General features: G+C 39.9%; 1 protein-coding gene and 1 long non-coding RNA gene across 3 annotated transcripts in view; one reads left to right on the top strand and one right to left on the bottom strand.

The window, feature by feature from the left end:
• Nucleotides 1–27,283, bottom strand: LOC146008869 (uncharacterized). The gene is made up of 2 exons (XR_014444582.1): nucleotides 27,103–27,283; nucleotides 1–374 (listed from the first exon to the last, which is right to left on the bottom strand). It is a non-coding gene; the product is annotated as an uncharacterized LOC146008869 (long non-coding RNA).
• Nucleotides 8,963–27,521, top strand: part of HLF (HLF transcription factor, PAR bZIP family member) — a 35,566-nt gene continuing 17,007 nt past the window's right edge. For both annotated transcript variants that reach the window (XM_083148646.1, XM_083148644.1), the window contains exons 1-2: nucleotides 8,963–9,236; nucleotides 12,355–12,690. In XM_083148646.1, the coding sequence (XP_083004772.1) occupies nucleotides 9,122–9,236; nucleotides 12,355–12,690 (451 nt within the window). In that variant the 5' untranslated portion in view covers nucleotides 8,963–9,121. The remainder of the gene's footprint in view (nucleotides 9,237–12,354; nucleotides 12,691–27,521) is intronic.

Here is a 27,521-nt window from a genome sequence, read left to right as displayed (position 1 = left end):
AATGATTAGTATATTTAATAAAAGTAATAATACAACAATAGATAATTAACACACAAAATACAGTTGGATTGTGACAAGCCCTGAACAGTTCAAAATTTTAAATTGAGTTGTGAGGTAGGAGGAGATTAAATATTTACCAGATTTGTCGCCATGTGGGAAGATCACTGAATGGTACCACTTGGTTGGTGGGGTTCGGGTTATTAGCTCCCATGGATAGTAAGCATCCAGTAGGTGATATCAAGCAGTTCTTTGTATGTAGATAGTACCTCAATGAAGTTACATTACTTGATAAACAAGATAATCCAAGGCTGGTTCAAGTGGTGATGATTTCTTGAGAGCTGGTATGTCACCACCTAGCGACCAGGATTGAATGCCTGCAGATAATTTTAGAAAAAATAATAATTTGTGAATGGAACAAAAATATAGGATGAGATGCATGAAAGTAAAAAAATACGGGCAAATCTCCAAAAATGCTGTAGATTTGGGAGGGATCCAACCGGATCCCTCCCAGCATCCCTAGTGAAGCGAGTGTTAGTGGACCCATGCGCAGATAGGACTCCAAAAATCCAGTCCTATCATCGTAAAGGGAGGCTGTTTCCGCAAGAGCCTTGCTTTGCCAAATTTCTCATGCATGCAGTGTTACTAGACGCCGGTATGCCTGCAGGAATTGGCAGCAAACTTGCAATGCTTTCTGCATTCCTCCCTTTGTATATGGAGCCATGGGAAAGAAAATGTGTCACTATCTAAGTCGAACTCTCTGTGCTGTATATTGTATACTAGTAAGCCCATTCAAAGCAAATGCTTCCAAAGCTAGTAGCATAGTTTCGGAGTCACACATATACATAGACATATATATAGATGATGGGAGACAACCTGTAACATTAAAATTAGTGCAAAAATGCTTTATCTTGTCATAAAACATTTTTTTTATGCATCGTTTCCTTTTCCTTTAGCATTATAGAATGGAAAGCCAAATTCTAGCATAGGGCAGTTGACCCTGGTGGCATGTGTGGATTGAAATAATCCTTTTAAAATCAAGTGTATCATTAAAATGTGTATGCCTTATAAAGGTATTGGACATGACTTCTTGTAGCCTCCAATCATTGGGACAGTGAGGAGCAGTGGGGCCAGATCTCATCTGATTACACCACCCATTTACCTGGATGTCGTCCTGGTGTGTACCTGGCCTGCTTGCTACAGAATCTGTTTCAGCTGTTATACATATAAATGTGAACATCATTTTTTATGCCTACCCTTATTTTGGAGCTCCTGTATTGATACACTCAAATTCGTTTTTACACTATGCGATCCATCTTACTAATTATCTATTCATTGTTAATGTTAATGAAAGAAACTAGTGTGAATGAGAGCTTTTTGCCCTTTTGTGTGCTTTTATTTGCTACAGTGTACTTTATGTTGTGGATAACCCATATTGCAAATCAAGTCAAGTTGACGATGAACAGAAGACTCACCACCAACCTTTGAAGCTGTATCCATTTGATTTCCTATTAACAAAGTCAGATGAAATGAATGCTGTAATAGCTAAAATTTGTCTATGTGTTTTGTATTCAGAGTCTCCAATTACTGGTTAATGTGTTTCTTTAGAACCACTGAGGCTCCTATTTACTTCTCATGGAGCATTGGAGATCTCAACGGACAACTACATTTTGAAAAGCCCTTATAATCATTTGTAATTACCTTTGAAAATTTCAGTTTTTTTCAATTACGCACTTATTGCAGAGCAAAATGGTTTTGCGGTTGTGTGAATTCAGCCAATGGAACTTTTATGGATTTGAAGGAGAAGCACCAGGCCTCTGACATCTGCGAGTCACTGCTATTCCAAATGTAGAGGTTGACTTGACATCAGTGATAGCTTACACAATTAATTTAATGGCTGCGATAACAAATAAATGAGTCTTTCTTGCAGAAAAAAACCCTGAAATGCAGCTTGAGGAGCAGGTAAATACCCACTGGGCTATTGTGAGATTATTGCAGTTTATAACCAGCACAAAGCTTTTGCTTTCATGCTCAGTACACGGACAGCAGGGGAGAAACACATTTTCTAATGTCACTTTTGTAAAACTACTCAAACTCTTGTTTGGCAAAGATTACAAAGATTATTATGCTTTGCTGATTTATGCAACAAAAAAAAGGTAAAAATATTATAGTATTTGGCTTGATCTGTTAAGGAAAATGTAATGAATAATGTTGCAGGACTGTACAAACAGAACTATGATCATATTCCATCTGCAGAAGAGCTTATAGTGTTCTCGAATTCCGAGTGAAAGTCTGCACCGTGATGGATTTGGGTATAAGATAGAGTGTTTTAGAACATTGGTTTGATAATAAAATCTTTACTTTTATGTTGTATACACACTGGCCGATATATAAGAGCAGTTCGATTGAATGGCTGATATATTGATTGAACATCGTCCAGTGTTTACCAGCACTGTTCACAAACATATTGAATCGGTTGTGCAACATAGCCGATGCCCAATATATATATTTATCTAAAGATGGTGCTGTGAGTACAGGTGATCGTCAAATCACCCGTACACCGGCTGCACAGTAGCCAATGGTGATTGACAGGTCAACTAAGCGGGCGCATGTTGTGAAGTCAGGCAGGACGAATTGGGCAGTGTGTATGGAGAACGTGCTGCCCGATTCGACCACAGATATATCTGCAGATCAATTGATCTGCAGATATATCTGCTAGTGTGCACCCAGCTATAGTGTTTAGTGGTGAGTTATATTGAACTCTTTCAGATTCTCCCATTGCACATGCATAGAGCTCATTGAGGTACTAATTATCCAAAAAATGGTGATACAGATTTTTTTTTATTTTGATGATTCCTGGATTCATACAATGCATAACCACAAGCAGTCTTAATTTTGTTTTTTTTCCCCTAATATTTTACACAGAGGAAACAACAGTACACAAGGATGGGACAGACAACATCAATGTCTGTTTGATTTTATGTAGCTCACTAGGAATGTGTAAGAAGTGTTTGGGGCTTACCAGTGTTCCCAAGGTATTACCATGAAGTAATGCTTACATGAACAATGGCCAGATAAAATGGTGCAGAACAATGGACAGAAGTAGACAACGACTATGTCTAGAATCATCCGGCAAGGCTATTAAAATCCCCTACAATTTGACATTATTCGATCAAACACAGAATTGAGTACTGAAAATATGACATTTCAGAACAATTACCTAATTACACACAACTCAGACTTTCCTCTTATGTGTATGCTCAAATGACTTCAAGCCTGGACCCGGACAGGAGTATGGCTCATTTTCTTGTGTGTTCATACACCTAAAACACCATGTGTGGGTTATGTTGTCTAAACAAAATAATATTGGGAGCTTTTATTCTGTGAGACATTGCTGGGCTCCACATTTTATTAAACACGTTATAATGCATCCCGATATGTGTAGCAATTTTGTACTCGGGCAGTTGTTGTCGCCTATTAAACTTCATAGAACCCGTTGGCATCATTATTTCTTCTCCCCCCATTTACTTGGTTCTGCACTGTACCAGATGAAGGAAGAAATACAGTATAAATCTTTAAAAGCAGCAGCCCCAACCCACCAAATGTGCCTCGACCTCTTCACTAACCTGCCCTAAGTAATGTTTGTCCCATCAATTCAATTTTGGTCTGTGCATCCTACTTAATATCAAAACTTGATAAGCTTCCCAAAATATATTGTTACTAAAGTTATATAGAAATATCTTGCAACTACAAGCATTTAAGCATAAACGCCCATTTGTGGAGCAAGACATGTACTTTCAGCAGTGTAAGATGCCCACTCAATGGCACACTACACATCTATTAAATGCTCACTAAGATGTTTAGACACTGAATCCAATTATTGTATCCACTAAATCCATGCTTTTGGATGCTACAAGCAAGAGTGATTTTTATTTTTTCAACTAAAAATTGGAGACTTAATTAGTCAGAGGACTCTGGTCCATAGGACCTTGCCTACTATAAGGGATTATTGCCCATATTTATTACCTAATTACCGTATCTACCATTTTAAGTGTCTAATACTGTTGTTTTTAATAAATGTTTATTTTTTTACTGGTTCATATGCGCTCTCAATAATTTGTTTATTTCTATTCTATTAACCTTTGCTGGGAGCTGCATACCAGTTGCTACCTTATCCTACAAGTATTTATTCAGAGCAATTAAATTGATCTTTAGTCTGCGCCTGATTATTGTCTTCGGAATCAACTGACCCGTTTACATGAGACAAGTATCATATTGAAACAGCCCTGGATGAAGTGGCTCCAGTTACCCACCACACTCCACGTAGGCCTAGACGCCAACCGTGGCACTCTAAATTAACGAGACACCTACAAAATATCTCACGCAAAGCTGAGCGTAAATGGCGTAAATCTCACAGTCCAATGGATTTCTTTACATACCTGTATAAGAATATCTACCAGTACTATAGTTATGCCCTGGAAACTGCCAAACAAACATATTTCCAAACTCTCATTTCTGCTCAAGCTTCTAACCCAAAACGTATTTTTAATACATTTAAATCCCTTCTCAACCCTCCCTCACCCAAGCCACCAACCACTATCCATGCACAAGATCTTGCTTCCTACTTCAGGGATAAGACTGACAAGATCAGAGATGAATTGGTATGCTCCAACTCAGTTGGTGATATGCTCAATTCCATATCTGAGCCCTCTGAAGCATTTGCTTCATTTGTTCCCAAAATGAAGATGAAGTATCTGCACTTTTCTCTGCCTCCCACTCTACTACCTCTCCTCTTGACCCTATACCCTCGCAAATAAGTAAATCTCTGTCTCCTGTGCTCATTCCAATCTTAACTAAAATCTGTAACCTCTCTTTCTCTACTGGTGTCTTTCCTTCATTGTTCAAACAAGCAGTTATTACTCCGATTCTGAAAAAACAGAATTCTGATCCAAGCTCTCTCTCAAACTACCGTCCCATTTCTCAACTTCCATGCACCTCCAAACTACTTGAAAGACTTGCTTATACTCGCCTCACACACTTTCTTAACTCGCACAACTTAATGGACCTGCATCAGTCAGGCTTTCGTGCCCAACACTCCACAGAGACAGCACTGACTAAAGTTGTGAATGATCTGGTCACTGCTAAGTCTAAAGGCCACTACTCACTACTAATTCTTCTAGATCTCTCTGCTGCTTTTGACACTGTTGACCACACACTTCTCATACAAACACTACAATCCATAGGTCTTAAAGACACAGCCCTCTCTTGGTTCTCATCCTACCTCTCTAACCGCTCCTTTAGTGTTCGTTTCTCTGATTCTACCTCCTCTTCGCTACCTCTTTCAGTTAGAAGTACCTCAGGGTTCAGTTTTAGGTTCTCTGCTTTTCTCAATCTATACCTCATCTCTTGGCAAACTAATCAGCTCCTTTGGATTTCAGTATCATCTGTATGCGGATGATACTCAGCTCTACCTATCCTCCCCGGACCTGTCCCCATCTGTATTGAGCCGTGTCTCTGAATGCCTTTCTGCTGTTTCATCCTGGATGTCATCTCGCCACCTCAAACTTAATATCTCAAAAACAGAATTAATTATATTTCCGCCAATAAATAGTAGTTACCAACCTGATATCTCCATCGCTGTTGAGAAGATGACAATCACTCCTACCTCTCAAGCTCGCTGCCTAGGTGTTATCCTTGACTCAGAACTTTCCTTTGTACCCCACATTCAATCTGTCTCAGAATCATGCCACATGCACCTAAAAAACATATTTATAATTCGCCCTTACCTTACACAAGACACTGCAAAAACTCTAACCCATGCTCTCATCATCTCACGCATTGATTATTGCAATAGTCTCCTTATTGGCCTTTCCCAATACAGACTCTCACCACTACAGTCCATTATGAATGCAGCTGCAAGACTAATCTTCCTAGCCAGACGTTCATCGTCTGCAAAGCTACTCTGTCAGTCACTTCATTGGTTACCTGTATTTTACCGTATTCAATACAAAATTCTTTTACTTACACACAAAGCCATAAACCAAACTACACCAACATACATATCTTCAAATTATCATCCAACACGACCTCTACGCTCCTCCCAAGATCTGCGTCTCTCATCCACACTCATTACTCGCTCCTATTCCCGACTGCAGGACTTTCTTCGGGCTGCACCCACTCTGTGGAATGCCCTCCCAAGCACAATAAGACTCTCCTCCAGTCTCCAACCCTATAAGTGTTCCCTAAAAACTCATCTCTTCAGGCAAGCTTATCAAATTCCAGAACCAGTCATAGAACCTTGCGTTCTGGTGGAATCGATGCAATAAAGAATACAGTATCTATCCTTATGTATCAATGCCTATTTCCCTATAGATTGTAAGCTTGCGAGCAGGGCCCTCCTACATTTTGACTGTCTGTAAATACCCTGTTTTGTTGTATCACTGTCTGCTATTGTAAAGCGCAACGGAATATGCTGCGCTATATAAGAAACTGTTAATAAATAAATAATAATAAGACGTTTTCAGTGTGCTTCAAATGATTTTGGTTCCAGAGTAATCTGCCCTCAAAGGACATGAACAGCTATGAAATTATATTTAAAAAATAAAAAAAATCAGTTTACCCGCAATATCTCCGGAACCAATTGACCCATATGGACCTGCCTGGTATCAGATTAAAGCGACTTGAATGAGATCAACCACGAGCTTCTGTGATGCCAGTGGGGGAACTGGCAGCCGTCGGAACTGGGTGGGGGTTGGAATTAACAGGTCCCACGTTATACTATGGGGAAAACGTTTCAGGTTTGCCAGGCGATATCTCCGGTTCCCGGGGGGGGGGGTAGCGCCACGGGGTCAGACTCATTGGAAAGCCCTGGTCCTCAGCTACAAAATGAGCTATGTCTGAAATGACAGGGGGGGCACGTGCCCGGGTGCCCCCCCTGAATCCGCCCATGGACATAAATAAATATATATATATATTTATATACACACACACACACAGGTCAAAAAGTATACGCAAGTAATTATTCATATTACTGTATGTTGGTCTGTATGTTGACATAGGTCGACATAAAACCTGTATGAGTGTACCGCGTCCCCTCGCATGGCTCGCTGTGCTCCCCATGCTTCGGGCACACTATTTTATTCTCCCTCCACGCCCTAGTGCATGGTAGGGCATGAAACTCTGCCTGTCGGCACATGTCTGTGCGACATGGACAGTCAAACGTAGTACCGCGTACCCTCGCATGGCTCGCCATGTTTCGGGCACACTATTGTATTTCCCCTCCATGTCCACTGGGATGTAAAGTATGAACAAGTTAAATGTCGGTATTTTGACCGTGTCGGTATTTTGACCGCGTCAGTATTTTAAATGTCGGTATTTTGACCGTCGGTCAATGGTTGTCAGTATTTTGACCGTCGGGATTTTGATTGTAGCTAAATTGACTGCATCCCCCAAAATTATGCCTCCCCCGCATGCTGATACTTGGAGGACCACAAATCCCAGCATGGTAGTTCTATTGTGAAAAATATGTAAACAAAATAGGCCAAGACACAGAAAAGTATAACTTTAATAAACACATTAAGGTACTCTTTACTTAGAACGGCGCCCACTATTTTGATCGGGGGCATCGTTAGTAAAAAATCGCGGGCATTGAATGCACTAAAAAATCGGGTGCGATGCGACCGACGCGATGCCCGCGATTTCCCATAGGGAACAATGTTAAATGTCTCAATTGACCCGATTTTCCTGTTCAATGCCTCAATTGACCCTATTTTTCTATAGGAAACAATGTTAAATGGGCCACAGAGGCCAAATAGGCACCCTGAAGTGTGAAATGGCCCCCACAATTGTTAACGCCACCCCACGATCAACGTCAACCCGAAGCGTGGCGAGCGGACGCGGACAGCTGTGAATCCCGCGAGGGGACGCGGATACCTGTGAAGGTATCCGCGTCCGCTCGCCAAGCTTCGGGCTCGCTACGCTCGCCACACTTTCTATTCTCAACTCCACGCCGACGTGGATAGTGGGGGTATGAAAAGGTCGTAGGACGCATACCGCCGCCCCTCGCAGGCTCGCTGCGCTCGCCACGCTTCGGGTTGACGTTGATCGTGGGGTGGCGTTAACAATTGGGGTGGCCTTTTCACACTTCAGGGTGCCTATTTGGCATCTGTGGCCCATTTAACATTGTTTCCTATGGAAAAATCAGGTCAATTGAGGCATTGTACAGGAAAATCGGGTCAATTGAGACATTTTTGTCTCAATTGACAAAACATTGTTCCCTATGGGAAATCGCGGGCATCACGTCGGTCGCATCGCACCCGACTTTTTAGTGCATTCAATGCCCGAGATGGCCACGATGGGCGCCCTTCTAGGTAAAGAGTACCCACATTAATGTACAGTACACACATACAGTACTTACCCTATCCACGTTCCACCGACGGAGCGGCTCCAAACATGATCATTATTAAATTTGCATCCTAGAAACCGGTTGCCATGGATATTGTCAGGATTCTGGATAATTACATTTTCTGTTCGTACATTAACCAAGTAACCACGAATAATGTATAATAATTGTTTGCAATGGACATTTTACTAACATTATTCTGTCTACTAAAACCACCAGTTGCATTCAGTGAAATCTCTTATTTTAGCAGAAAATCTAAATTAAGCTAAATAAAGTTTCTTTTTTCAATGTAAAATATATTTCCTACATTTAATATAAGCATATAAATATAAAATATTATTTCCAAAAAGAAAAACCAATATTATTACTACACATTATTTGCTTACTGTAAAAGTAACACTAGGCATGAGAAAAATATGCTGTGCCGTCAACTACAACCAAGATATCCCTGGTACAGTAAGTGGAACAGTACGGGAGCACTCCCAGCTATTCCTATTTAGGAGGGGAGGTGTGGCTGTGATGTCACTGCTCTCAGCTGCTGCACATGGAGATGTGACTGATCGCAGCATCACTGCACAGATCTGTATTTGCAGCAGGAGAGTGAGGAGCTACTGTGTAACAGGTCTCCAGCTGCACAGATACCTGCTAGAACTTCTGCACATCTCAGCCGTGCATTTCTCTGGCATCACTTTTATATCAAAATATATTGACACATTCGTAAGAATGGAAAAGATGTCAAGGGTGTTATCTTTGAACCCAACTTTTATACCTCCAACCTATGGAGTGCTGAAATCTCTGCTGGAGAACCCCCTGAAACTGCCGCTACAGCACGAAGAAGGTAAATGACATTCACTTCAGTTCTATACAAGTGTATACACATTAGCTCATTTATGTGCAAAAATGTCTCTATAGCGCTAAAACTATTATAATATCTGTTTAGATGTTGTTAAAAATTGCAAAACGCTTGATTTATCTCCTAGAAATACTTCTCCAAATGGTTACGTTTTAGTAGCAGTATACGTTTATTAATAATAAACATGTCTTACTATTATAATTGTCACTTTTACATCAATATAGACATAACCCTACTTAGGGAGAAAATATTTGTGTATATATGTATGTATGTATGTATATATATATATATATATATATATATATATATATATAAATTTTCCTTGGTAGGGGTATGCCTTATACTTATGTGCTTGATAAGTGTGTATTTTCCGTACATTGTTCATCGGCAGTATGGGCACTGAACTGCCTGTCATTTCTCCTTTAATCATTGTTTCAATACAAAGAATCCGATGTGTTTTCACCTTAAGAATGTAGTGCCTGCCACAATGTGCTGGTCTGTGTGATTCTGAGCTCCTTAAAAACTGTTGGATTTTTGTCTTTCTTGGCTGGCAGTGGATTGAGGGATAAAAAGGATTGTCCGTAAATGCAGCAGGCAAACACATGACTTATTTGTGCCTAATTGGTTCCTTAATGAGATTACAGTGCAGCTACAGTACCCAGCAATTCTATGGTGCATGCAGCTACGGTTCCTATAAATGTACAGCTGTACCTAAAGTTTTAGGGTACTATGATGCACACTATATTGGGGGCGCCTTTTATCTGCCTGCTTTCATTAGCAAACTAGCTCCATTTTCTTGATTGGACGTCTTTTGCCACTTTAGTGTCACTGTGATTATTTTGAAGTTTAGCTGCTCCGACAGTAAAAAAAACCATAGACACGGTCTTCAAAAAATATTATCACCAGTCTGATGTATACTACTGTACTTAGTTAAGTGAAATAAAAGGTTTCAAAATGATAAGAGAATATTATTTACTCCTGTTGCCAAATAAATATCATCCAACTTGTAAATCATATGTGATATAATGATATCTCTGGTAGGTTTTCTGCTCATCTGTTTTCCTCCACAAGGTCCAAAAACAGATCTAGGATCTATTATGCGGAAGCGAGAGACTTTTTTTTTTTTTTTTTTTTTAATTTGGGGCACTTCAAAGTCTCAAAAAATACCCTATGCATTCAGCATACTGCCTTGGAGTAATTGTATTAGCAGTGATTCTTATGGTGACTACAGGAGGGGAACTTGGTGACCACTTGTATGTGTTTGACATTATCATTAAGTAGCAAAACACCATAAGCAAAGGAAGTTCTGTCTACAAAACTAGATTCTGAATATGAGGTCCCCTTACCCAAGGGCTACGGTAGTATGAGTTACACATTTTAAACTAGTCTCACATCAAGAAGATAGGTAATAGTGGATGGTTATTGTATTCTGTTAGCTTCCATCTCCATCCAGTCACACATTGTGTAATTATTGGCCCGGTCTGCTGATTATTGGCAGATTGGGATGATAATTGTATAGTGTATGGCAATGATCGGACAGTCTAGAAAGAAGAATCTTCCAACATGCCCGACTGATCCAATAATTGCTTAGCCACTTCTGGCCGTTTATACATTGCCATGGTCTACTGTCCAACATCTCCTCTGTTCCTTCACAGGGGAGAAAAGAAGATACTATGACCATACATTGTGAAATAACTCACTGTGTGTGACCACAATATCGGTTGGTATTAGTCTGTTGGTTAAAATATCTGTTGATCTAAAGCTGGTTACACACTGAACAACATGATGTACATTTGGGGGGATTGAACCAATATACAGTATAACCTATATTGCTCAGTGTGTACAGCCAATAGGCACATTCCCGGATGTGATGAAGCTAGGTTTGATGTGTTGGATATCTAACATCGTAGCTCATCGCTAGTGTCATAATGCATGAAGGATGGAACATTGTTACATCCATCATTAACATTGCTGCAGTGTGTACACACAATCTGAGCTGACCAGGATTTGTTCAGAACACTTCCCGTCTCTCCACTGCGTTCAAACATTTACAGACATTTTGGGCTAAATGTAATAGCTTCCTTGTTGCCGGAGGTTCAGCACTTTCTGCGAGTCTGCCTGCTTTATTAAAGCCGCAATCATTTACAAAGTAAAGCCAGATTGGTTTTGGTTTTCAATTGATTGCTGCTTTAAAAAAACAGACATATTGGCATAAAGTCCTGCACCCCCGGCATCTCAGAGGCTATTACATTTGGCCCTGTATATGAAAATGTATGCCCAGAATAAGATAGACATTTCCCTGGTGTCAATTTAGTCGTGGAACAACTCAGTTGTGTTCTCTGCATAGATTTGAATTACTTTAGTATGTACCTTACGTACTGCTGAAGTGCACAAAGATGCATACTATATGTCAGCGATTTTCAACCTTTTTACCTTGCGGCACACTAAATAATATTTTAAAATTGCCCAGACACACCATGAGATCCCCACAGGGCAAAATACATTGGCCCCCATAGAAAATAAAATACATTGGCCCTTTACATGAAAAGAAGAGACCAGTAAATAACAGTTGAGCTGGTGGTGGCTGTAAACCGGTTTGGGCATCTCTAGATCTGGGGGCACACTTGAGAACAGCTCAAGGCACACTAGTGTGCCACGGCATAGTAGTTGAAAAGTATAACATAATTTACCATTTGGCTTCTAAAGATGTCCAGTGCAGTATATGAACAGTTTGTAGCTGCAAGGAATGTGCACACACCTATCAATGATTCCCATATTGCATGTATTTTGAATCTTTATAGATCCTAAAACATAAATTCCTTTCTTTACGGGATCATTAAAGAAAAAGTTGGCTTCATTCTAAATGCCTCTCTCTGTTAACTTCAATACAATTATAACCCTTCTTTATTTTACTTTGATAAGTGACTATGTTGTCTGCTTGCTTTTAGCTACTATACTTTATGTTTTTGGTAACTGTGCAAAGGAAATCTCAACTTTTTTCACATCTTTAATGTACAGTATTATAGAGAATCCTAATTACTGTAATTACATATTGCAAATCTTAATTCAGCCTTGTAACATTGCCTCTTTACCTTTTCCTCAGCCTTCTGTAAAGAGAAAGATAAAGAGAAGAAGCTGGAAGATGACACCACAGGCTCAACTATCCCACAATCGGCTTTCTTGGGGCCGACACTCTGGGACAAGACCTTGCCGTATGATGGAGATACGTTCCAGCTGGAGTACATGGACCTGGAAGAGTTTCTTTCTGAGAATGGTATTCCACCTAGTCAGTCCTCACATGAACTTAGCTCCCATCAGCCAGGTCTGCCACAATCACCTGTAACATCACCTTCCGTCATTGATCTGAGCAGTCGGGCATCAACATCCATCCTACCAGGCTTGGTGCCCCAGAACTGCATGCACAATCCATTGAGACCTGGTAAGCATTGTTTAGAACTTCTGTCAAAGGATGACATGCCAACATTACATAAACACTGCTATCATGTGGTTTAGGTATACTTATTCGTAAGATATACAGTATATATATATATATATATATATATATATTACAGTATGCTATCTACCATTCATAAAATATTATAGATGATCTAGTTCTAAATAAATACATACATTACATATAGTTACTAATATCTGTTTAGTTTGGTGCCCCCTTTAAAAGAAAGGGAAAGCAGGATCAGACTAACGTGATTCAACCGCCTGCTACATGTAGAATCAGTGATCACTGGTGCCATCTAACAGTCCAGCAGCAGTGGCAGGCGCACCATCATTGCTGCTGCACAGAGTGAGGGGCTTATTCTGGTCCACACACTCGCATGCAATGTTTTTAAATGCGCATGTGCATGCGCCGGGTGTGCGCGACCACAGCGAACAGAGTGTTCGCTGGGTGCATGCACCCAAGACTGCGGGCTGGAGGCTTGGGGGAGCATGGGACGTCGGGCTGGGGGATTCGCCCATGCTCGTTCCCATGGCGTTCCCATGAAAATGCTGGGTGTTCCCATGGAAATCACCCTGTGAGTCACTTAGATATGCGTGCACCTTCCACATCAATTAATGGTCGGCAACCATTGAATGATGTAGATGTTTCCCCATATGCTGTTAATGGATGTTTATGCTAAACATCCAGTCACAGCCATGTGGGGGAACTCGCACTGCGAATGGGAGGCGGTGGCAAATGCGAATGAAAAATGACACCCAGCGATGCGAATGAAGCAGCGCTGCGTGTCAACCTGAATAACCCCCAGAGTGCTACCAGACAGGAACTCTTATGTCCCCTATTGCAGGTGTTAGTAGGTCACCTGGGATAGAGCCAATTAGCTATGCAGTAGCGGTGCATGTAGCCCAGAGCTCCGTTGGAGGAGCAGCAGCCACACTTGGTTCCTGCTGTGAACCACAAGGCTGCTGCTGTACATGCAGGTGTCCCTTCACGGCTTGGAGCTCGGAGGCAAGCATCTCCGTTGCTCCTGGGAGTTATGCCCCTGACAATATGTTGGTGCAAATGTAGAAGTAAAGTATATGCATACAGTTTACTGTATATATAACTATTATGCAATGCTTTTTCTTTTTTGGGGGGTGGAATTCGACAGTTCCCAGTACTGGTATTGTTTTTCAGATAATGTTTTATTGTTCTAAAATGGAGATTAATCATTCCAGCTATACATAAAACAATCATCAGAAGACTTATAAACTGCTATAAAACTTGAATCAATTTCTATATTAAATTAGTGGATGCCTGCTCGCTCTCTCTCAATATATATTTTCTGCATATGGACGTTTTTAGCTATTACTGGCCATTGCACATCGATTTTTTTGGCTCTAGGACAAAGTAGCACAAGATGAATTTGAATTCTCAAGGCTGCCTGTGGATTGCCCACACTCTTATGCAGAAACCACTAACCTTTGTTGATGCATTGTGTCCATATAAAGACATGACTTCAAATAGCTGTGTGCATCAAGGCAATTCAAGACATTCACTTAACTATTTAGCTTAACTTCTTTGGCCTTTGTGCAGATTGAGAAATCGGAAAAGAAATGTAAAAAGATGTGTTGTATTTTTCCACTGGTGAACAAGGAATATTAGAATGTAGCATCTACAAAGCGAAGGTTGTATGGGTTCCTCTTCCCGTTTGACAATGAACATTATAAAATATGTTTGTAGATTTGTCATTTTTACATTTAATTTGCATATTCTTCAAAAAGAAATGGTTGGTGTGGTAAAAGTTGCCTTTTTGTATGAACAAGTGTACGTTGGTGTAATTATATACCTCTGAATATCAACAATAGTTTTTTTCCCCTTTATAGCATTGGGCAGTACCATCCACTTCCTGTGGCCTGTTGGTCTTAATGAGCTTATAGCTCCCAACAGAAAGCAACACTTCTCCTGCCGTTAATGGTCTTGGCATAACCAGAATGATGAATGATAGGGGCATTTGCTGTCCTTGAAGATATGGATCTCCTATAACTTTATAACACTGCCTTGTTTACGGTTGTCCTGGTTAGACAACTCTAAGGATAGCACCTAGAGATTATGTTACATGTCATTGCCCAACGCTATTGCATGCTAATTGTATCCTAAGGTCAATGCTACATGTGTAGACCATTCCCACTGATTTAAATAGAGATTTACAAATGTATGCATTCGCTGTATGGGTGCATATCACGGGTGTGATTATTCGTGCCCGTGTGTGAATCAGCCATGGAAGCATGTGCACCATGTGATCCTATGCATGCAGTACCCTCCCACATTCGCGGACCCACTAGTCATACCATTCAGTGATCGCCGTGGCTAGCAGACTCATCTGTAGCATGCTATAAAATATTTTCTGTATCCTCAGAATGGACCTATTAAAAGCTGACTGACTTAGAGATCGGCAGTACCGTATACCTTGTAACCAGTGATGCGTAGTGGCGCGGTTCATGATGGAAAAATCAAGGCAGCATGTGCTCTTGTTCCAATCATTTAAGGACATTGCACTGAATGTGTATAAACTGTAAAACAAGACACAAGTAATTTGTACTTACAATACAGCTGTTAGGATACACACCACCCTTATCAATTGCCACTGAAAGCTCAATGCAAAATGAGCCTGGATTATAAAGATAAATCCCTGATTAAATATGTTCTGCTGCCTGGTAGAGGCAAACAATTAATTCTACTTATAAAATAAATAAATAAATAAAAGATTATCGCTGGAGAAAAACATCACATTACCTATTTGTACCATACTCGAATGGCTGGATAATTAAGTGGTGTACGCACACACTTAACACGCCCCTCTCATGTTTACTTCCACAGCTTGTAACTGAGACACGTGTGAGCACGTTTCTCACATACTTATGCTCACATTTTATTCCATACGAGTACAGATTGCACTGTACACATGGTTCTGTACTGTACTGTCCCATTGCATGTTTCTACCAGGACGGACAGTAACACAAGACCCACACATATTTGGCTAATTGATTACTAATTGTTTATAATAGGTCATACTGGTTCTTTCCATAAAATCAGAACCTCCGTAGCACCATTATGCACATGTTAACTTTAAATTCATTTCACAAAGGCTCAGATGTTTCAGAGATATTTCCAGAACAAGAAGGGCAGTGAACATTTCCCTTTTATGTCCTGCAATGTATAAGAAATGCTGCCAAAACTCAGTTTTGACTGCATTTTGCCATGCTACATCCACAAAAACATATGCATAGGGAGAAAAATAAGTAATCAATGAAGAAATCTGCGGAGTGACCGTAGCGGTATTACTAATTTATTACCAACATCAGACAAAATTGTAAAATTTGGTTTACTACATACAGTAAGTTTTAAAGTGTCCCATGATATCCAACATTAATGTCACCAAAATAATCATTGAAAAAGCCCAAATCTGTGGCTTTAATAATATTAAGTTTTTAGAATTATGGAATTACACTGGTGTTAATATATATATATATATATATATATATAGGTACTTATGTAGTATCTGGGCTGCCGATTTTTTGATTGTATGCCTTAAGTTAAGGCATACAATCAGATGCGATGCGATGCGATATCGCATCGCATCGCATCGCATCGCATCCGACCATCGGATGCGATGACCCGATTTTTCCATAGGAATCAATGTTAAAATGATTCCTATGGAAAAAGGGGTCCTTTTCATACCCCTACTATCCAAGTGGGCATGGAGTTGGATATAAACCTGTGGCGAGCGTAGCGAGCCACCGAGCCCGAAGCGTGGCGAGCGAAGCGAGCCCCGCGAGGGGACGGTATTCGTCCCCTCGCGGGGCTCGCTTCGCTCGCCACGCTTCGGGCTCGGTGGCTCGCTACGCTCGCCACAGGTTTATATCCAACTCCATGCCCACTTGGATAGTAGGGGTATGAAAATGACCCATTTTCCCCATTGAATTCCATGTTAAAATGAACTCAGTCCATTTTAACATTGATTCCTATGGAAAAATCGGGTCATCGCATCGCATCGCATCGCATCGCATGGTCGCATGCGATGCGATGCGATCTCCCGATCCGACCCGATTTAGAAATCGGCAGCCCAGATACTACATAAGTACCTATATATATATATATATATATATATATATATATATATATATATATATATATATATAGTAAGAGAAAATGAATAAATAATAAGGTTATTCTCAAATAATAAGGTTATTCTTAAATCTCTTGAATACTTTGGGAGGATTGAAAGCTTTTCTTAATTATTTGTAGGTGAATTTGTTGCAATGGTCTGTAGTTATGACAAGTATATTCGCACAGCAAAATCCTCAAATCATACTGCAGTTTATAGTGAGAGAAATTAGCGGTCTATGTACTAAGTCTCGTGAAGAGATAAAGTGGACTGAGAAACTGCCAGCCAATCACCTCCTAACTGCAATCTTTCAAACATTAACTTTATCTACATCTACTGTACCTCTCTCCATGGCTTAGTACATAGACCAGAGGCAACTTTTCCACAAGCAACCTAGGCATCTGCCTAGAGACCCGCAGGTGCTAAGTGGCCACATAAAGATATCCTGGCCATCCAAAACGTTCCCAGAAGAGAATTGCGTGACTACTGTGTGATGTCATGACATCAAAAGGACCTGCTCACACTCCCAAATTCCTTTTGATGTTCATTGAAAGAATAAAAAATGTTGTAAACCAGAGTTCACTTTAAATGTGACACAGGTATGAGGCCTACGTACAAAAGACCTAGAGCCTGATTCATGTTTGTACGCAATGGCGATGTTCACGTAGCTAAGCATTTATAGGTAGACTGTGCACTCTATCGATGCCGCCTGCAATCAGCAGCAAAGATATAGTGCTGTGGATTGTTCGAGGGAGGAACCAAACCGGTATCGTTCCTAGGGCCCCATGAAGTCTAAATGAACCTATGACATAGTCCACATAGTCCCTAAGTGTTATTCAATAAACATGTGTAATATACAGAGGCTATAACGCCCCTGCACTCTTCCAATCTATTGACAGATGAATGAGTAGGGGATAAACATTGATAACTTCATAAGGGTCTGATCTCCTTTTTTATTCAACCTTTAAAATGTATATTTGTTATCTTAAACTACCATTTTCTGCTAATTTGTGTTGTAGACTGCTATTGTCTCTACATGGGCGACAGATTAATCAGGAATCAGCTCGGAATAAAATAATGCATTTTTATTATAATGGTGGATCAACAAACAGACTTTTATTTAAAGCCATAATTCAGTCCCTCTGGGCTGTAGCAGTGCGTCACAAGCGTCTGACCCTGGTCACAAGGCCTTCACAGTACATTCAATTCAATCAGTCAGTCTTTAGTAAAAGCAAAGTGCAGCTTTCCTGAAGCAAACAGGCTTGTGGACAATATCCCTTTTTATTATTGAAAATGCTGGTTACTCCTATAACACTGTACAGTATGTGTATATAAACCAGTCTACATATTTAGGCCCAAGGCTAGCTTGATGGGCCTGTTCAAAGACATTTAGTAAACAAGCTGCACCCACCATCGTGTTCTTTATTATTATTTTTTTGGTTTAAAGTCTGCTGTTTGTAGTGGGCATGTTATACCCATGGTGCTGGGTGAATGATATGACAAGTAGAAGAGAAAACACACCTTCTCTGATGATTGGTAATTGGCTCAGCGATACGCATCTGAATCCCTTTGGTAGTTTCCATTGCCTCCTTATTGGTGCAAGCTGCCACCACTACTTTCAATGTAATATATTAATTTACTATTGTGCAATATTCCCAAATTTACACTTTATTAACTACTTAACTGGGTGATATTTTTTCCCAAATATATCCCCAAAATGGTCATAATTTTTTATACTCTAAATAACTATATATATATATATATATATATATAGAGAGAGAGAGAGAGAGAGAGAGAGAGAGAGAGAGAGAGATATCTCAATGTGAATACAGTTTCACTTTAGGTTCTAGTGTAACATTTTGTTCTTGGATTACACCATATGTGCAATATTTGTGAATTAAATAAAACAGAATTGTTCAATACTTGTCATTAGTTAGTTCACATGGAACCCAAAGGACACACTGGCACTTCCTGTACATTGTGTATGCATTGCTTGTCCAGGTACTCTGCCAAGTCTTGTAACTTTGAAGATTCTTTTCTACATCTGGATGAACAAGTAGGAGATAGTTGGCAGTGTTCTGTGTCCTGGGTGTGGAAGTGAACTGTATGATGTTATGTCACGTGGCATGACTTGTGCTAACTAGAAAGTACAAACTTCCACTCACTTTCACGATCATCAGTGAGAATGTACAGTACACTGTAAGCAATTAAGTACAGTACATACTGTACTCTAATTATATTTGTAATACTATATTGTTCAGTGAATAATACAATGTAGTAACTAATTTTGAAACAACTAAGCCATGGGATGGCAAATAAATTTACTCTTATAGTATCTCCTATATATTACACAACTTACAAACTTCAAAAATAAGTGTTTAGTGAACTTAAGCAGACAGAGACAGCTCTACAACCCTAGAACAGGAGTGCTATAAACTTACTCATTCAGGGGCAGATATACTAAGCCTAAGAAATACAAAGTATTTTCTATGTTGAAGAATATATTCTTCAACATGGCAGTCAGGAGCTAATTGGTTGCACTTTCTCTCTCTCCACTTTGAGTCTCCTAGGCTTAGTACATCACCAGATCTGTGTTTTATGTCTCAGTTGCACCACCAACATATGTGTTAGCCACTTGAATGGAGAAACATCAGGCAGCTCCTTAACTGGAAATATTGGGAGTGCTACATTGTGGTGATAGAAATAGGTTTCCCTACACAGTGTCGCTGAAAGCCCTTGAACGGGATGGTCAAGGGCTTTCAGCGACCCTGTGTAGGGAAACCTATTTCTATCACCACAATAAAATCTGAAACACATAAGAGTCCTTAAAAATATACAAAGCTTATACTTGGCTACATCGTCAATACAAGCAATAATGGCCACACACACACACCAAAAGGACAAGCAGCTGCTCACACTTTGAGTATAGATAAATCAATCTAACTTTTTTAAATTGTCCACATTTTACTCAATATTCCTAAAAGTTTTCTTCCATCATATGGTTAAGTCAGTTTTTCCAGAGTGCGAACATGGTGTCTATATGACAAAATGGTTTAATCCGTATGGACTACAGTACACGGGTGGTGTAATGGTTAGCATTACTACCTCAGAGCAATGAGGTCATGGGTTCCATTCCCACCCAGAAGGGTTTCTTCATTTGTCATATATGAACTTGGATGTTACTATTCTGAAGAATTGCTTACTGAATTGATGGAAATGACCGCATCTGTATTTGTATTTGAATAAAATCATTGTCTTTTATTCCAAATTGTATGTGTCACATAAGACAATTGGTGAGAATTTATGCGCACTTCTATATCCTACACTTGTGTATATATAATAGAAAAGGAAAGAGGCGGCACTCACGGTTTTTGAAAAACAAACGTGTACTGGTCACATACAATTCGACGTTTCGAGGTTCGTAACCTCTTTTTCAAAAAGAGGTTACAAACCTCAAAACGTCGGATTGTACGTGGTCAAGACACATTTTTTTTTTCAAAAACCGTGAGTGCCGCCTCTTTCCTTTTCTATTGTACCTACCAACAAGGAAGGCAACATGGTACCGGGACACTACCAGTCAGAGTGCTGACCTACCCCCACTATATATCTATATCTATCTCTCTCTCTCTCTCTAGATATATATATATATATATATATAAATGTATTTGTGAATGTAAAGGCATGATAAGTTGGCTACAAGACAATTATGGGAAGATGCAATTAGCACGGGAGGTGATTTCTCCTGTCACCTCCATAGTATGAGAGCAGATATTAGCTAATATAAGATTACAAGCAAATCCTGTTTTTGCAGCATCTGTGGCTATTTGAAGCCTTCCCTTAGTTTATTGTATTTTTAATTTAATACTCTATAGGTAGAATCTAATAGGAGATAACTGCCTCCAAGTCACTGTTTCAACCTAAACAGTCACTGCCACTTGCACAGACTAAAGTTTAGAACCAGGGAACTGAGGGGAAAACGATTTAAGAAATTCTCATAGAAATGTAAACAAATAAATAATTGATGGCTTTCTTTCTTAATGGCTGGTGTATATGGATGGTGTATTGGTCCGGACACCTTGCTCTCAGAATTTGCAACATTGCTTTATAGTGAATGGAGCTATAATGACATAAATTTAAACAACCCCCCTCCCTCCTTCCAATGACCACTTGAGAACTCTCCTGGAGGGTAAAGATAAGAAGTCAGTAAGTATGGATTAAGAAAATACATAACACATCATTGAAAGCAATTGGACTTGACTCTTAAAGAGAGGCTTGGATACACATTCCATCTTCTACACAAGCAGAAGAAGATTATTGAATATAGAGATAAAAAGTAAACCTATTTATTTGGGTCAGATTAAGACATTTCCCATTGCCCTGCAGAACTGAATGAAAAAGACTCCAGCAGATTCAGCGAAGATAATAAAAAGTATTCATGTACAAAAACATATTGGAATCTATTTTTGTGTAGAACATGAAGGTTGCTCATTTCAGATGAATTGTTTCAGAGTATCTGTCTGATTTCAGCACACAACATAATTCCTGTGCTTTCAGCTGTACTGTATGTCTCCTTAAATGGTTCCAGAGGAAAAAAAAAATAACAAAAAAAACCCCTCTCTGTTGCCAAGTTAAAATTCTCTTATAAATCTTTCTGTAACTGTAATGGATTCCGTTTTTTTGCTGTACACACACAGCAAATCCCAGAAACAGAGAAATATTGTGGCATTACAGTACAGTACAGTACAGTACAGTATAGTAAAGTATGGAGTTACCTCTTTTTAGTAACATAGGAAGACATAGGATGTAGGACCATTTTCGGAAGAATCCACAAAATGTGGTCATGGTTACTGCTGCTTATGATGAACTATTTTGTTTATATTCTAATGGTTAGTGTACATTTTGTGGAGAGAGCCTCCGGGGGGGGGGGGGGGGGGGGGGCGACATGCCCTTGCTCTAGGCACCGTGGCACCTAACTACACCGCTGGTGTAAGCCAAGCATGGTGCAGAGCTACCGATTGACAGCCTAGTAGCCCTGCGCAGCTCCTGGACCACTATGCAAGAGTGGAAGAAAAAAATACCTGGACCACGGCTACTATTAGTGGTGGGAAATTATCGGTATCATCCCCATCAAAGGTATAGTAAATCATTTTACCATTGGCTGGCAACCATTCATGGTTTCTAACCATCAGTGGTTGAGGGTCATCCACACCTCGTGCTCTTTCTGCTCCTGCCTAATACAATACTTCAGTAGGAAACTATAAAGAGTAATACTGAGCAAGAGTCTCCGTTCAAGTTATTACACATCTGTATGTTCGTGTTTCTTGGCTAGTTGTGCAGCCAATACTATTCACACTGCTAAATATGTTTACTCCAAAGTATAGGTGCTAATATCCAGTACAAACAGCTGATGTTAAGGCAGTGATAATAACCATCCAATGATACATTCTTTTATTTGTGTTTTTCCATATGAAGAACCAGGTTGCTGGTGGACTATGAATCTTCGCTGGCCAGATATCAAATACGATTACTCATTATTAAAACCGATAGATATACCTGTGTGTACCCTCTGACATCTCTCTACAGTGTCAGGGAAAACCTATAATAAACTCACTACTCCACGGATTATTCACCAGGTATTTTGGAATAAAAAAGAGAAAAATATATTTTCAATTATATCATGTGTTTTAATAAAAGTAAACAAAAATAGTCCCTAAAAAAATGACAGCATTATATTTGTGTTAAAGTTTTATTTTCGTTCCGTTACAGCTGTAGTGCCTGTTTTCAGGTTGCCATGGACTACAATATGGTAATGCTATTTGCAGTATTTTATTATTAAAAGCAGAAGATAAAATCATTTGAGGCTCAGCTTTTTGAGTAAATACAGTAAAATACTCAGCATTAACCTGGAAAATGATAGAGCAACTTATCCCAATATAATGAAATATATTGGGATAAGTCAGTTTAGGAACCACTTTTGAGTAAAGCCATGCTGTATACTACAGTATACACTATGTATACAGCACCCCTGTATCTAATGCTGTATAAGCACTGTTGAATTTCCTTACCTACAGTATACTGCCTGATATTGTAGGTTGCCTTTTAACAAATGTCTGCAACATAGGCCCTTATTAAGATTTGATCGCAGTAAAAATTTGTTCTCAAACATGGCAAAACCATGTGCACTGCAGATGGGGCAGATGTAACATATAGAGAGAGTTCAATTTGTGTGAGTTATTTTGTTTCTGTGCAGGGTAAATATTGGCTGCATTATTTTTACACTGCAATTTAGATTTCAGTTTCAACACACCCCACCCAAATGTAACTCTGCACATGTTACATCTGCTTCATCCGCAGTGCACATGGTTTTGTCCATTTTGAGAACAAATTTGAATTTCAGATCTGAATAATCACCATAGTGCGAAAGCTGGTATTTCCAAAACTCCTTAAGTGCTCTCACACCCCTTTTAAGAGGTAGTAGCTTGGAGATTCATGTACAATGCTGCAGTGCATGTTTTCAGGATAGGGTAGTCTGTCATTGTCATAAGTGTTATTCATAAATGGGTGCAGCAGGTAGGATCTCAGAAAAGACTGACCGACCCGCGGGGCTGGCATCGGATCGGGATCGCATCAAAAAGGCAGAAAAATGGCCCAAAACACGGCCGATTTACATACAATTGGTCGAGAATGTATCTAAATTCGCTTGTCTTGGGCCATATCGCCCTGGTGTGTGCCCCACATTAGACATTGATCGGTACTACCCCTGTCTACTTTATCTTTCTCCAAGCATTGGTAAATCTCCCCCTAATACAATTATACACTTCCCCAAACCTTTTTAATACACCTGTGCATACTCTTCCTTGGTGTCAGAGGTTTTACAAATGTATCTTCGCTTCTTACCATTGGTGTACTGCTGTTACTGACAACTAATACCGCTATTTGACTTTTTTACCAACTGTGCTAATTGCACACCTCTGTGCCTTCCCTAAACAATGGTTGTGGCAGCAATTATTCTTTTTCACCAGCAAGATACACAATACTAGCTGATGAGGTACTTACTTTGCAAAATGTGCTAAGTGTATATACATAGGGGGAAATTTACTAAAGGAAATTTGTAAAAAATAGGTGTAAAAATAGGTGTATTTGTATCCAGAAATACACTTATTTTTGAAATTTACTATCCCGAAAATACGGCAATTCGTATTCGTATTGATGTGCTATCAATACGAATATGAATTGCCGTATTTTCGGGATAGAAAATTTTAAAAATAAGTGTATTTCTGGATACAAATACACCTATTTTTACACCTATTTTTTACAAATTTCCTTTAGTAAATTTCCCCCATAGTGTTCATTCTAGCACCCACCATCTTTGAAAACCCATGCAGTTCCTGTTCCCTGCCTGGGGTGTCGCTGTCTACTGTGGTGTTTCAAACACAGGTCTGGTTTGCATATCAGTGCTGATATACAGACCACACTGTACTAGAAGCACTACAGCGGGGAAGAAGAACTGCATGGGTTTTCAAAGATGGTGGGTGCTAGAATGAACACTATATACAGGTATGTGACCTGAATGCTTGGAAGCCAATAATCTGCCATTTAGCAAGTGCTGCCCAAGAAGTTACTCCCTTGCCCTCTTTGTGTTTCATTGGGATGCAGTTAAAATCCCGGCGGTCGGGATCCCGGCGGTCGGGATCCCGACGCCGGAATCCCGACCGCCGAAATCCCGACACATTCTCCCTCCGTGGGTGTCCACGACACCCCTGGAGGGAGAATAAATTAGTGTGCCGAGCGTAGCGAGGCACCGGGCCCGCAAGGGGGGGCGATCTACGTCCCCCCCTTGTCGGCATTTCGGCTGTCGGGATTCTGAACGCCGGGATCCCGACCGCCGGGATTCAGTACTGAATCCGTTTCATTTACAGTAAATGCTTATATTTGTTTAGCATATGTTAAATCATTATACAGAAGGCTGGGAAAGTCCATATGTTAACAGAGTTCTTGATTAGACAGAGACTTCAAGGTCGCACAAATTTGAAGTGTGAGCTATACCATTGACTTCACTCAAATGTTTGCACAGTGTCAAGGCTGTTACTCTGATATAAACAAAAGTGAAGGGCACATTGCTAAATAAATGTTTTTGTGGTGAATTCTTACTCTGGGGGACAGTTCCCTGTGTCTATTCAAATATATTTCTTTTGTGACCCTACTGTGTGACTCATGTGTGGATTCTTCAGCTTGGGACTTGGGGGCCCAAGGTCTGTTGTCCCTTTCATATGGAATATGGCTTCCATAAGAAATGGTCCCAGAGCTTGTAGGAGCAGTCCTACTGTCACTTTGAGTTTAGCTGTGAGGCTTTGCCTCATAGGACCTCCAGTTGGAGAACACCAGCATGATCAAGTAGGATTCTGCTAGTGCAACAGGAGAGCGGTCAGTGCAGCTGCGCTTACACGGGGAACTAGGGTGCACCAGCCCAAATACTGCTGCTTCTCTCTTCTCATTTGTTCCTACGGTACATTTTGTAAGTAATTAACCTAATTAAACTGGGAAGGCAATTCAACAGCAGTGTGACTGAAAGGATCCACACCAGGGCTGGAGAACCTGTCGGTACCATAGAGATTGGAGTGTACTGTAACTAGCCTGGAGTACAAACAAATAAACCCACTTAAAATCAATGTTCAATTTATTCAACACAGTGAAATGATGTTGCATATTACTGGATACATTATTTAATGAAACAGGCTGTGTGGGCAGGGCAGACCAACTGGCCACAAATTAATTTGCTATCTATCTATCTATCTATCTATCTAATTTCTTCAATATAAATCTCTGTGTGTGATATTTAATTATTGGAAAACCAAAGATGAAACCCTCCAGCTGCAATGCTTTGTAACATCTGCTGCCCTGGTATCCACTGCTGTACCTCTATGTATTCCATGTTTATGCTAAGGTTGTTATAGCATCATACTGTATGTTGTTTACCTTGTCAGGTAATCATCAATATACTGTACATGAGGCTGGGAAAGTCCATATGTGAATAGTATATTTTAGTATACACAGAAATTCAAGGTTACATCTATTATAGTTTGTACATTCTGAACTATACAATTAACTGTTTATATTGTTTACTCAGAGATAGGATATAGTTATTTTTAAATAAATCAATAGCCAAAGGCAAATTTTTAAATAATTGCTTTGGTTTAGAATTGGAAAGTGAAATTGGCTACCATATTTTCATATTAAATGCCTTTAATACCTTGCTCTTGTAGCTGTACAGTAAACATGCACTGAGACAGTCTGATATATACTTAACATATTGTATGCGTCTGATGTTGGGGTTCTCTAATATACAGAGGAGCAGACACCCCTCCTGCTCCCACTTTCTAGTGAAGTTTGCAGAATGTGGAAATTTATACAATATAACACTGTCCCTGCACAGGGGACATGGCCTAATGACACTATTGTATGCTAATTGTGTCATTTTAGCTTTGCTCTTTGTAAATTGCCCCAATGCTAATCAGAGCTGTGTAGGTTCGGATTAACATGGATCTCAAAACAGGATCTTATTGGCTCTCACATGTTTTGGCTCCAAAACATGTGACATCAAGATAGCCAATAAGATCCCATTTTGAGATCTTGGTAAATCCGAACCTGCACATCTCTAATGCTAATAATGCCATTAGCCCAGCCTCGCACCCATTGAGGCCCACTAGCTTATCCACTCCTGGCATCTAAGGGAGAGGAATTAAAAATGATAGGCAATGAGAATGGTAAATCTAACCTGCATTAAAGTTGTTTGCTTATCAGCAGTAAAGGGGCTTATACTTTCATATACAACAAAGTTGAAGGTGGGTGTATGCTTACATTTAGTTGATGCCTAACTGAAGCTAAGGAAATAAGGGGCTGATTTATTAAGCCTGGTGAAGTGATAAAGTGACTGCAGCTAACTGTCATTTTCCAAACCCAGTCTTTAACTTGACAATTATGAGGTAATTGTCTGGTGCGTCATACCCATCCACTTTATCACTTCACCAGGCTTAATAAATCTGCCCCTGAATGAGGCATCCCTGTTAACGAAATTCAGTAAACTCAGGGGAATATTTATCAAAGCTTGGGGAGAGATAAAGTACCAACCAATCAGCTTCTTTTCATTGTTTTATATGCAGACTGTAAAATGACAAACACTGATTTGTTACTATTTTAGCTCTCTCCATGCGTTGATAAATCTCCCCATTAGTTTGGTGTGTAAATCTTACTTTTCTCTAGCATGAAGCCTTTAACTCTTTGGCAAACTTCTTCCTGGACTGTGGAGCCTGCAGTCTAGTGACTCTTCAAACACAAAATCGCTGTAAAAAAAAGTTTATTACATGTTTAAATAGTTTAAATTATGGCATTGAGGCTCTTTTTATTTGTCATCATATAAATGTACAATTTGCATAAGAGGGGCTGGCATTCATGTGATATGTGCAGTGGTGGTTTTTACCTATAGGCTGCAGGACTGCAGCCCCCCAGGTAAAATCTGCTACTGTATTGAAGCCTATGAGACTGCACTGGCTTCACTGTGACTGGCAGTGAGTTCCTATTGGAAGTCTGACCTGCCAGTCACCAAGACAGTCCCATTGGGAGGTGTTCCCTCCCTCCGGGACGCCTCTATATGGGCTGCCGAGCGAAAAAT

The sequence above is a fragment of the Crinia signifera genome, chromosome 6 (genome assembly GCF_055691185.1).
Source record: "Crinia signifera chromosome 6, ASM5569118v1, whole genome shotgun sequence".
In the NCBI taxonomy this organism is placed as follows: Eukaryota; Metazoa; Chordata; class Amphibia; order Anura; family Myobatrachidae; genus Crinia; species Crinia signifera.
This window is presented reverse-complemented; position numbering and strand designations above follow the sequence as displayed.